General features: G+C 45.9%; 1 protein-coding gene across 2 annotated transcripts in view; it reads right to left on the minus strand.

The window, feature by feature from the left end:
- Window positions 1–771: 771 nt before the first annotated feature.
- The window catches only part of CIT (citron rho-interacting serine/threonine kinase), a 1,039,445-nt gene continuing 1,027,252 nt past the window's right edge, over window positions 772–12,964 (minus strand). For both annotated transcript variants that reach the window (XM_069215034.1, XM_069215033.1), the window contains one exon: window positions 772–4,266. In XM_069215034.1, the coding sequence (XP_069071135.1) occupies window positions 4,243–4,266 (24 nt within the window). In that variant the 3' untranslated portion in view covers window positions 772–4,242. The remainder of the gene's footprint in view (window positions 4,267–12,964) is intronic.

The following is a 12,964-nucleotide window of genomic DNA, read 5'->3' on the forward strand; positions in this document are numbered from 1 at the left end:
CAAAAAGAGGACCTGAAGTCAGAGGGCAAGGAAGCACCTGTATGTGGCTCTAAGTCCTAATGTCTGGAGGTGGGATGGAAGCACAACCTGCTATTGCAAAGAGTTTTCTGATCCCGTCTGGTGACTGAGGCATTTCACAAGGTAACCAATCTGCAGTTAAAAGTATTCATCAGATTCTTGGACCCATGCAAGATTGCAGGGAATCACTTTCATTACTTTCTGACAAAGGAATCAAAGTGACTAGTAACATGTTAGCAAGGTAGAAATTCCAATCTAACCTATGAATTAGGTAATCCAGCATCTAATAAGTATTTAGATTTAATGTATAGCTCTGATGTAAAGTGCCCAGGTGAGGCAAAGTGGCACAGCAGTTTCAAGAACCAAGCAAACCTAGGTTAAAGGCAAATATTTGTTCTGTAATGGAAACATGCATTAACATTTTAATGGCAGACAGAGAAACTGTAAAGTAGCCAAAAGCTGACTGTATTAAAAAAATTCAGACATGAATGAAGGAATGAAGACATCAGACACAATGAATTAAAAAAAATTGGGAGGTGAAACGGATCACATAAAGCACACATGGGTGGCACATGTCCACTCAGGGGAGGGATGGGATACCTGGTAATGTGCAACATCCTTTCCAAGGATCACAAAGGGTTCTGTATCACAATCAGAAGAGGACCATCAATTGCCCATCCATGCAGACAGCAAAGAGGAGGACAACACTGTCTTTACAGAAGCTCCACAAAAACACATACTTCCAGATCGAAATTTGTGGTTGAAGTGAACATTTATTACATTGGACGCTTTCAATGGGGGCCTCAAGCAGAAGAACATTAGGTAAGGAACAAATACATAACATACTATGTTTCCTTTTACAGCTGTACATCTCCTGATACCAAAATCCAGTTTCTTTTTTTGCTAAAATATGAAGCTTTGAATTCTTCATGGTGTCTTAAAGAAGATTAAGCTCACTGAGCTGTCCACAACCACCATTAAACAAAATGTACATTTTGAAAAATGCGCCGTTTACAATAAAAAAGTAGAAACCAGTTCAATTCCCTTTGTTTACGAATATAAAGTTTCTGGTTAATATGTACAATCCATGAAGTTGTCTGTATAGAAGGAAGCATTTCACAATAGAGACATAACATATACACTTTGGGACTTCTTGGTCAATGACATTCTTGGATGAGCTATGAAAGTGTAATGGCGGACTCCACGACATTTCCCTTCCTAAAAGCCTGATCGAAAAAATGTTCTGATGCTTTCAGTTGTCTTGTGCACCATGATCTTATTCCTTCTCCAGGCATTTTTTTCCAGGCAGAAACAATTTTCTGAGGCACTAGACTGCGTAGCTCTGGAAACCAAATGTGTTTGCATTCCAACTGGAAGAAACAGACATTTCATAAAGTGCTATTTCTGCCATGGTTCTAAAAATGTTTCTAAAGCTAAGTGAAGTTGAAGTCCGACTTAAGTCTTGCTTAATTGACTTGCTTAATGAAGACTTTAGCACCTTTTCCACCAAGAAAATCCCCAAAGAACATAATTGGAGGGTGGGGTTTTGCAGAGCCATCCCAAGGCTTGGGGTACTTTACAAGTGAGGTAGCAGAAAAACATCAAGCAACGCAACCAAAAACATGTGAGTAGCCAGGTCAATGGCGCAGCCCCATGCAAAGTAATGGCTTTCACCACAGTGTGAGGACCAGACTTTTGCTATAGTGCAGCAGGGTGTGATGATACTAGGTTGCACACTACATTTTCCACCCCCTGCAAAAACCACAACCAATAATGTCAACTTCATAAAACGCCAGTCCACCATGAGCGACAGTACACAGAGAACAAAACTAACTAAATGAAGCAATGATTAGTTGAAATTAGTGGTAATTTTATAATTAGGTTTGCGATGGCCAGTTAGCTTACAGCTACATATAATTAAAAGGCAGGTTTTATGGTAGGATTACTAGGTCTTGGTGCATGTAGGGTATGGACTAGGATACTCCTGTGATATTAACTAAACCAGGTCCAAAGAATGTTTGTGAAGCTGGTGAACCTGGGTGATGATGATGAATGGAGAATATACCATTGCCACAAATAAGAACAAGGCAAGACAATCGACAGAAAGCTAGAGGGAGAGAGACCTAACTCATGTTGAAGCACTAGTGGCTAAAGAAAATTGTCCTAGAAATCCGATTTAGGCAGGTTCTCCCTTAATTCTTTTATTGCATTTCAATGTTTACAAGCCAAAGCACCCAAAGGAGACTTGTACTACTCTCTGGTTGTCCTGCACTCCCACCACGAAACATGTCTAGTTTTAGATTTGAGCTACAATGGAAAGACTGGCAACTGCTGGCGCTGTGTCCTATCTGTTCATCACTGACTCCAAAAGGATTTTTATTAAGTGACAAGGTTCCTTTTAAATCTGCGTCTTTTCCTTTCTCACCAGCGTGTATTGTAGGTAAAAAAAAAAAAAAAAAAAAAAAAGACTGTTTTATTAGACACAACCAAGAATTTAATTAATCTTTTAACAGTGGCCTCTCGCATAACCTACGTCTCTCAAGAGGACAAGAGCCTTTTCATGTTTGGAAGATGCAAGACGGTGCAAGACAGTGCAAGTCTGTGAGCAAAATCCGCACTGCCTTATTAAATAGCTAAGCTATGGTGGAAACAAAACAAACATTTCAGATTGTAATTCATAAAGGGCATGTTCTTCCCGACATGAAATATTTTATTCACATAAAGGTCTGGGATCTACAGCCTGGGCTGTACTTATTTTAAAAAAAGAACCTTTTTGGGTGCGCTTTAAACCAAATACCACTTATTGGTGAGAACAGATCATGGTGCCTGCAACGGTCAACCCACCCTTTTAATCTTCCCATTTCGGATTCCAGCCCCTCACTAGGCTTCACGTAACAGGCCAAAGATGAGATTCGATTTACAGATTAAAAAACATTGTTTCTGCACGTTTTTGTTTTTTCAAATTACATAGGAAATTGTGGCCTTTTACACTTACATATATGGAAGAAGCTCGAGGGTGACTATTATAACCTCTAAAAGAAGATTATGAGCATTCCCAGGGAAATTAATTTGACTCTATTTTCTATTTATAGTAAGTCCCAAGAGGGATTAGATTGCATTTGACCTTCTTTCATTTTTATCTTGAGCTCGGGAAACCCCTGCATGGTGGATGTGCATGTAATTGACAAACCCTGGCATACCTCTGGGGTTTGGCACAGTATTCCAAACTATACTTTGAGGATGTTCACTCACACTTAACTGGAAAAGATCAAGAAAAGTCCTGGCTCAGCCTTTCAGAAAAACGTGCATGAGACTGGCCAGCAACAAACATGAAAAAATGAACAGTGGTGGTATTTCTTCTAACAGAATGTAAACACTCTTAGTGACGTTCTATTCAAATAGTCAAGATTACTTTTAAAATTATATTTTGTCAAATTCCTTTTCAAAACCACTGTGGGGTGTCAACAAATTAAATGAGGAGTAAATACGTCAGTAATATCAAGCTGATACTAAACTAGACTAGGTAAAGCAGTCTACTAATAGACTAGAAAAGATTATGGAGTTCATGGTGAGCTGAAAAAGTAAAGTACAAAGTGCAAAATCTGGAAGTGCAGGAAGGCGCAAGGAAAAGGTCAGCAGGCCTTTCATGGCTGTTGTCTGCAGGGCACTGATCAGCGGGCCTCGTGGCACTGAAGTATCTGAGGGGTCGGACACCTGGTCTCCTGGGCTCTGCTTGTTATAGTGGCGAGTAGTAGAGTATTTGCAGCTGGAAATACCTGCCTCTCGCACTGTGTGCAGCATAGTGGCAGGCCAGGAATGGCTAAGTGAGACCCCACCGGCTGCATGTCACGGGGGCATACCAGTAGAGCACTTATCACTTGGCCTTTTGCTGTACAGGGGGCATCTGGTGGTTCTGCTGGAGAATGGCACCAAAAAGCGAAGCCCTTAAGATCGTTGTGTCGCGTAATGAGCCCCACATGACACTGCGTCCCGGTGGATGTTTAGCAGCCAACCCCTTATGGATGTGCCTAAGAAAGAAATGCACTCAGTAGTGGGAGTATCAGTGAATGTTCTAGGATCTGACGTCCTCAAGGGCTTGGGGCAGTCACCCAGTGTTGGAGGGTGCAGACTGCAGTGTTCGAAGCCCCAACTTCATGCCTTTGCCGGATGTTCTTTCTTCATTTTCCTGCAGCTCGAAATGAGAGGGGTTTTCCAAGTAGAATTTTATACCGACGACTGGTCCCATACCTGAAAAAGAAAAACATAAGATATTGAAAGAGCTATGCTACATCTACAGGACTAACATGCACATAGTATACAGAGGTCCTCTGCCTCCTTCTCCAGCGGAGTCAGATCCATCAGGTGAACCATTGCATTTCTTGTTGCACTGCGTTTGATGATGCTCCCTACACTACATCTGGTCAAGAGCTTACTGCGGCATCAATCGGAAGTCTACAATACTCTCCATCTAGTGACTAGACCAAAAACTACCTCTGGAAATCAGAAGTCAAGCTGAATTCAAGCTGTCACCACAATCAAGAAGTCAAGTGGGGTAAGTTCTCGCATGATAGCATGTGAGTGTGTGGAACAGAAGAATATCTTGAATAAGAGTCAAGCACCATAACAGTAAATTTACCCTAGCCACGAGTGAACTGGCTCTCTGTATTCACAGTGAAAGGGCAGAGTGCACAACGAGAGGAAGAGGAGCCCTAAGGAACAATGAAAATCACCATCAGATAGCCAATGGTCCTTAGGCAAATATTATAACTTAGAAAATAGGAGTTCCCTAGAGGCAGTGTCAGGACGGCAGTACTATCAGAACACAGGTGGGGCCGGTCGGACCCACAGACTATTCATGTCTTAGATTGATGGATGCGTGTTTGTACATATCCAACACACTAAAGGTGATGGAAAGAATGTTTATAAAATGTCTAACCACCAGCAATAGCTCAAGGTAGCATTCGTACTCAACATTCTTTTGTCCACCATGCCACCTCAGTTTGGACCCAGCCATATGTAAATCAGTCTGGACTCTGCACCAATAGGAGCACTCCAGCCCGATCTGCCAGACCAGGTCCTCCTTGAACCAGAACAAAAGCAACCCATGACCAGCTCCATCCTGATTGGGGCTCGTCAGCAAAGCGTAGCTTGGCTCCAATGGAACGGTGAGCACAGGACCGACATCTGGGCAAGCCCCTGCCCCTTAGAGAGGTACTTAAACACACACAAAATGTGATGGGAGGAATGCTTACAACAATGAGTTTGATTTTCCTGTGTTGCCATACAGGTCAGTAGAAACTGCTAAACCAAGAAGAGACATTTCCAAGCAGTAGGTGTCCAACCATCCAGCTTTCATCAACCCAAGCTATTACTCTCAAATGGGAAGATCACTACTACTTCCAGGTAGTGACCACACAGAGGCTTCCAAAAGAGTAGAAGAGCTAAAACTAAAAAGGAGCGGTGAATTGGATATAAGCCCATTTATTTATTGAATATCAGTTCTGACTATGAAACACACTGTTTTGTCACGCCTTACCTCTTATTCCATGCTTACACAGAGCTGTTTATTACAGGGCCACTGAGTTTGAAAGACACATTACCAAACCGTGATATCTTTCCCATGAATCTAGGAAACAGACCAGGATCTAGGCGCTATACAACACAGCACCCAAAGGTATAAAAAAGGGGTCTGGTATAGGTAGGGTTCCTTGCGACAGGCGAAGGAAGGCTAGTGGTTCGGGATGAGAGTGGGGATGTGGGAAGTGTAAGAACACATGTGACAATTGGTCCTTGGGGAGGGAAAAGCTTTTGAAAATGAGAGGCAATTCAGGCTCCTACACTCAATGTGACAGGACGGAGTCTGCAAGGCATGGCCTAGACCGAAATGTACAAGGCATACCATACCAATGAGCCTAGCCATAGGTTAGCCACATGAGGAGCTTAGGAATTTTCTTATGTAATATCAATCATATAAATGATGCCTGGAAAGACAACACTGTGGTGGGTAGCTTCATGATTTTAACTACTCAATTGTTTTGCTACAAGACCCCATTATTCTAGGTCAAATTCAGTTTGTGTCCAAGCCAATTAAGAGGGATACTCTCATTTATCAGCTGCACATGTGACTCTAGAGGGATGCGATTTTTGTTAACAAGTGGTTACAAGTTAAAATTCTAAAGTCTGCTTTAGATATAAGAGGCAGCTCAGTCTCTTTTAGATTTGAAGGCCATATGCAGTGTTTAATTTGAGCTTATGACTGCAGGTGGGGGGGGGGGGGGAGAGAGAGAAGAGAGAGAAACACACTAGAGCGAGAAAAGAGGAGGAAGATATCCCCTGACAACGGGAGAATCCGGAATCTCCAACAGTGAGCCAGAGACTAGGTATGTCTAGTGGTGCATGAAAAAGTCATCCATGGAATCAAGATTACGAAGACTTGGTATTTGGACCCCAACCTTCAACAGCACTAGCCTTGGGCTTCTGAGCAATATTTTAAGCCCCAGCATGTATTCCTTTACAAATTAAGCACTGGTCATATGTTTACAATCGCTTATGTTTTATGAACCAACAGACGACGAATCCTCCAAACTCTGCAAAAATTGGTTGGCTCTTTAATGCAAATTGAGGGTAAATTAATTAAAGGGAATTATTTTAAATGTATTCATCATTAAAAATTAGCTTCTTCCCGAAAAGTCAGAAAGCAAAAAAAGCCCAATAGTCAGGCCATTAAAAATTTTAAATCAGGATACAGCATCTTTCACTCTTGGAAAAATAGTAATCCCTCTGTTAAAGCATATATCTCCATTGCAAAAAGGTTTTATACAGCATCATGAATCGATTTTTGAGTTTCAAAAAGCTAAAGAGGGGGCAAGGTTACTAATATACTAAATAGATTTTCTGCTCTCACTTATCAAATTACAGTTAGAAAATACAGACGAGAAGCATAGCCTATGACAAAATAATCGACTGACACTCCGGGATTAATACTGGGCAGTGAAGATGAGAACATTCATTTTTGATTTTCTTTTTCAGTCGGCAAAAGTTTCAATTATATGGGATGCTTTTGATGCCAAACTTGGTGGAAGGATCATCTTCTGTAATATCTATAAATCTAGGGGGAGGAACAATAAAACCTACAGGCAGTAAAGACAACTAGGTTGAAGCTAATACCTGTCTTAAAGACGCTTACTAAGAAGATGCTCCTGTGAATGCCTCTTCAGTCGGCCAAAAATGGTATGAGGATAGCCAGCATACTGAGAAATTTCTGGCTCGGTCCCTCAATGCCATGGTCAACCAAATTAACACTAAGAAACTTGAAGATCCATTTACAGATGAGTCTAAAAGTAGTTCAGAAATATTCTGCCAACACTACAGGTAGTTATATCAGGAGGATAAAGTTATAGACAAGCCCACAATTAATACATTTCTTGCATGTTTGCCCTTAATTAACAAGTTCCTTACCTTCGGTAACGCATTATCTGGTACAGTTTATATCTAGCTGCAGATTCCTTACCTTTGAATTTCTCAGGTATCAGACTGGATCCAGAAACTATTGCTTGAGCAGTACCCCTGTGTCCGCCGTTGGGTGGCTTCATTCAGTTCCACGTGGCGGTGTTAAATAGGACGTTGATGGGGGGCGTGGCTTGGCTGTCCCGCATTATGGCCGCCACTCTGTGAGGCTCTGCAGGGCAGGAGCCTTAATCCATCTTTTATCCTGACGGATCGGCTGCCCGGAATGGCCTGGTGCGGTTCTCCTGGATCGAGTGGCTGCTGTGAGTCGCGTGAGGCGACAATGGAGCTGGCCTGGCAGTAGGGGCTAGTAGCAGCTGCGCGAAGTGTGGGGGTGGTGCGGGGCCAGTGGCCTGCCTTGCTAGTGCCGCACTGGAGCGTGTCCGGTGGCCAGTGGTGCTCGGTGGGTGCCCCCCTCCGCCCCCCCTGACAGCTGGAGGCTCAGCGGCTGGGATTCACTACGCTGCACGAGCCTTGGAGTGCAGGTGACCTGCGGGGCCAGATCGGCGGAGGTGGTGGTCAGGCCGCGGGCCTCGCAGGTGTGAGTGCTGGTGAGCCATTGGTCTGAGTGAGCGGTCGGAGAGAGATGGCGGCTCTGTTACGCGGCCTGGGCGGTCCGCGACTTCACGCATCTCGGGGAGGAACGAGGTGGCACCTGATGACGGGGGTGCGGTGGCACCCCCCGCCCTAGAAACGGAGATTGGAGCCTCTGCGGCTGGCACCTTGAGCCATTTGGGGCCTCTGACATCTGATGCCCGCGGGACTCCATCGGCAGCGAAGATTGGGTCGCAGGTCCTGTGGATAGGTGAATCCGAGTGTGGGGAGCAGCTGTAGGGGCCCGGCGGTGCATGTTGCTGGAGTGGTCAGTGCTGCCGGCCGGGGCCCACTCTCTGCTGGAGGAGCGTGCCGGCTTTGGTTGGCGGCCGCTGGTGTGCGTGAGTACTCACCTGTAAGCGCACCCGAGTGTTGGTGACTCCCCTCCTCGGTTTGGGCTGCTGGCTGAGAAAGAGTGGTGTTTGACATGCACTTGAGAGCTGCGGTGTGCCTTCGCTGTGATGGAGAAGGCGGACTAGAAGCAGCCCATCCTCACGTTTGAGGGCAAAAAGAAATGCAGCCAGGCTGGCAGGTCATCGGAAGATTTGTCCCAGGAGGACGACGCGCAGTCACCCTCCGTGAAGGCTATATTTATGGACCTTAAGCACAGTCTGGCTAGTATTGATGGCAAGTCTGATCATTTGACTGCGCTAATGGATCGCTTGAAAGAGAGTGGATAGTCATGACACCCGTCTTGAGCATGTGGAATCTCGCACCTCGGACCTGGAGGATGGTCGGCGTGGCAACGGAAAGAAACTATTGCAAATGGAACGCGTGCTAGAAATAATCCGGAATAAGAACGAGGATCTCGAAGCCTGCTTCCCCCGCAATAATATCCATATTTTGGGTCTCCCGGAGTCGACGGACATGAGACGGATGGAGGACTACATGGAGACTATGCTCTTCCCTGGTGAGCTTTCCCAGGTACTGGTAGTGGAGCGGGCTCACAGGTCGCTCGGCCCGAGGCCGCTGCCGGGGACACTGGTGCGCCTAGTCATTGTGTGCTTACTGAACTATGGGGACAGGGACACAATACTTCAAGAGCATCGCCCCGTGATATATAATAACAAACTCAGTATCTTTCCAGACTACACCCCCTGGAGTGCAGGCGGCTCGCAGGGCGTTCCTTCCGGTCAAGCACACTTTGAGGCAGACAGATGCCAAGTACTCCCTCATTTACCCGGCTAAATTGCGAGTGTTGCACAAGGGCAAGTTACATTTTTTTACAGACCCGTAACAGGCAACCAAATATGCTAAATCTATTCCCAAAAAGGCGCCTTCGGACTGCTCGCAGGTGACAATGATTAAAATCATTTTGTTGTTGGAGGCCACCGGAGATCCTGAACTGTGTCCTGGGGCTGGTCCGGTTTTGACCTAGGCTTAACTTTGGTGCAGCCTGTCTTGCAGTATGACTGGCACTACAATGCTCCTGCCCACCCACCACAACCGAGGCGGTTAATGGATGGCCTCGCCAACGCCCCGCTGAATGAGTCCAACCAAGTTGTTTGTTGCTATGTTGTGGGGTATGAATTTGGGTGTGGGCGGGTTTGCTGGGCTGGCCCAATTGGGGGTCAGCATGGGTGGGGACCTGTAATATTTATTATTGGGGTTGTTGGTTTTGTCTATGTTCCCCCTCCCCCTCTTCACCTCCTTCCTGCAGCTGATGCTTCATGTGTGGTGGATGGGGCACTATGCAATTTGATAAGACTACTGGGAAGGTGCATAAACATGTGACTACTGTTTGATATCTCACTTGGAATGTCAGGGGGCTGAATGATGGACGCAAGATGAGAATGCTGTCGGCTTATATGCCGGGCCATGCAATTGACATCTGTATGCTGCAGGAGACTCACCTGGTCGAGGCCACAAAATCTAGGGTGAAGGCTGGCTGGACTGGAGAGAGTCATATGGCGGTGTACTCGAGCTATGCACGGAGAGTGGCAATCCTGATTAGGAAGGGACTGCAGTGGCGTACAGAAAAAGTGCTTGCAGACTCACATGGTCGTTATGTCATGTTGCAAGGAACATTGCTAGATAGGCTATTTCGTCTGGTGTCAGTATATGGCCCCAATGTTGACAACCCCGAATTCTTTGGGGAAGTATGGCGACTGATTGGCTCTTTGGGCTCCGGGTCTTTACTATGGGGCGGTGAGTTCAATCTTGTATTAGACTCTGAGGTAGACTGTGAGAGCCGGGCCAGACTGCAGCACGCGGCGGCTGCGACGGCCTTGTCCCATATCATGGCTGAGGGTGCTCTGGTGGACCTCTGGAGGGCGAAACATGGAGCAGAAAGGGAGGGCACGTGTGTCAACTACACGCATGGCAGCCAGTCCAGAATAGACAGGTGGCTTGGTACTAGGGATGTGGAACTCTGGACGAAGTCAATTGAGCATAAGCCCCGTAACCCTGTAGGATAATTCGCCGGTCATGCTGGAACTGCTCATGCCTGGGGGCTCCGGCTGCAAATTCCCGTGGAGGTTGCCCTATGGAGCACTAAGAGATCAGGCCTTCAGGGAAGAGATACGTGGCGCTATAGTGGATTACTTCGCTGTCAATCAGGGATCTGTATCCTCGGTGGGCACTCTATGGGAGGCTTTCAAGGTTGTAATTTGTGGGATTTGCCTTGCTAAACAACATGGTGTGCTAAAGGTGCTAAGGCGGGAGCTGGCGAGCCTGGAGGCACAGCTTGCTGGTCTGGAGAAACAATTGACTTATGGCTGGTCTGGTGGCCTCCTGGTTGAACTCAGGGGGAAGCTGACTCTGTATGAGGAGGCGGCGGCACTTCACGAGGTCTGCTTTCTGGGCAAGGAAGCTAAGGCGAGGAGATCTGGTGAGGGCGAGAGGGCTGGTAGAACGCTGGTTGCTATGCTCCGCAGGCTGGGAACTATATTGTGGAATTGACTGACTCGGCGGGGGTAATCTGCACCGCTACAGAGGAGGTCAAGCGTGTCTTGACTGATTTTTACTCAGACCTGTATGCTGAGCAGCCGGGAACGAGCTCTGAAGCAACTACCGATTACTTTGAGGATATTAAGTCAGGCGAAGAAGGTGGCGGATGCCAGAGAGTGCTTGCACATCAAGCGTATGTCAATAGTGAAATCCAAGCAAAGTCATAAAATTTAAACAATATGGTGTTGGGTGCCAGGCTAGCCCTAACACCTGCCACCACAGGTGTCGGAGGACCACACACTGAAGAGTGGGTGGTTGCCTAAATGTTGAAAGAAGAGTGGCCAGGGCACACCAATAGCATGAATCCTGATCCTGATAATGTTCAAGAATAAATAGAAAGTTCGTTCTTGGAAGATGATGTGTAGATATTTATTATAAGTGCAGGTAGAAAGTAGAAATCTCAATCAAAAGACTGCGTTGTACAAAATGACCATGTGTCCAGAGCAGCCAGATGGTGATAAATGGTCAGAGTTATAATAGGATGTTCGAATGTAACAATAAGTCCATACAGCAAAACAGCCAACACATGTTTCGTCTTCAAGACTTTGTCAAGGCTTCAGATGTATATAAAACATTATATGTAAACACGAAAGGTACATAGATCAAGCTGCTGGTAGTCATGAGTCCTTGGGAGAAATCAAATAGTATAGGCAAATGATGGCCATGATAAGCCTCAAGTAATTGTGGAGCGAATAAACCTGTGCCGTGCGCGTCAGGGTTTTGGCAGTGTCTGACGATTTATCACCATCTGGCTGCTTCTGATGGATACAACTACCCGTGGATTCCTCACCTTATGAATAGAGTCCCAAAGCAGTACCGCACTCGGGGCGGGTGCCTGAATGGTCACACCAAGAAATCCTGCAGCACAGAACGTGCAAAATGACCATCCCTCCTAACTTCTGAATCCAAGCAATAATGCTTTGCGAAAGTGTGGAGGGAAGCCCAAGTTGCGGCCTTACAGATCTCAGCAACCGGCACACCTCTTGCCAAGGCTGAAGTGGCAGATTTAGCCCTGGTGGAATGGGCCCTAATACCAACAGGAGGACCCTTCTTTGCCAAAGAATAACAGAGTTTAATGCAAAGAATGACCCGCCTGGACAGTGTTCTCTTGTGGACTGCCATTCCTTTCCTCTTCCCCACATAGCCAATGAAGAGTTGATCGTCCACTTGAAACTCTCTGGTCCTTTCAATATAAAAGCTTAAAGCCCTCCTTGGGTCAAGTCGATGCAGTCTCTCCTTCTCTTTCGATGGATGGGGGAGGAGGGTAAAAGGACGAGTGTTATGGATTGCCCCATATAAAATGGAGTAACTACCTTTGGTAGGAAAGTCGCCCTGGTTCTCAGCACCACCTTGTCTGCATGAAAGGATGTGAAAGGGGGTTTTACACTAAGACCCTGTAGCTCACTCACACGCCTAGCAGACGTGATGGCTGTGAGGGAAACTGTCTTCAAAACCAATAGCCTTGACAGGCAAGAATGCAAAGGTTCAAATGGTGGACCTATCAGAAAGGTGAGAACTAAATTCAAATCCCACTGAGGCATAACAAACTGAGTGGGAGGAAACTTGTTAGTTAACCCTTTAAGGAACCTAAGAACTATAGGGGACTTAAATAAGGAAGGTTGATCAGGAAGGCAAGGAAAAGCAGACAGCGCTGATAAATAGCCTTTCACCGTTGCAACTGCGCAACCCTTCTGTGTCAATGAAAGTGCAAAGCAAAATATCAGATAAATGGGACTTTAAGGAATCAATTTATCTCTCTCCACACCAAGTAACAAATTTTGCCCATCTACTGGCATAGACAGTCTTGTTGGAGTGTTGCCTGGCTGATAAAATAATGTCCACCACTTCTGGCGGGAGAGAAAAATAATTCAGATTGCCCTGTTCAATCTCCAGGCAT

The sequence above is a fragment of the Pleurodeles waltl genome, chromosome 11 (assembly GCF_031143425.1).
Source record: "Pleurodeles waltl isolate 20211129_DDA chromosome 11, aPleWal1.hap1.20221129, whole genome shotgun sequence".
Classification (NCBI taxonomy): Eukaryota; Metazoa; Chordata; class Amphibia; order Caudata; family Salamandridae; genus Pleurodeles; species Pleurodeles waltl.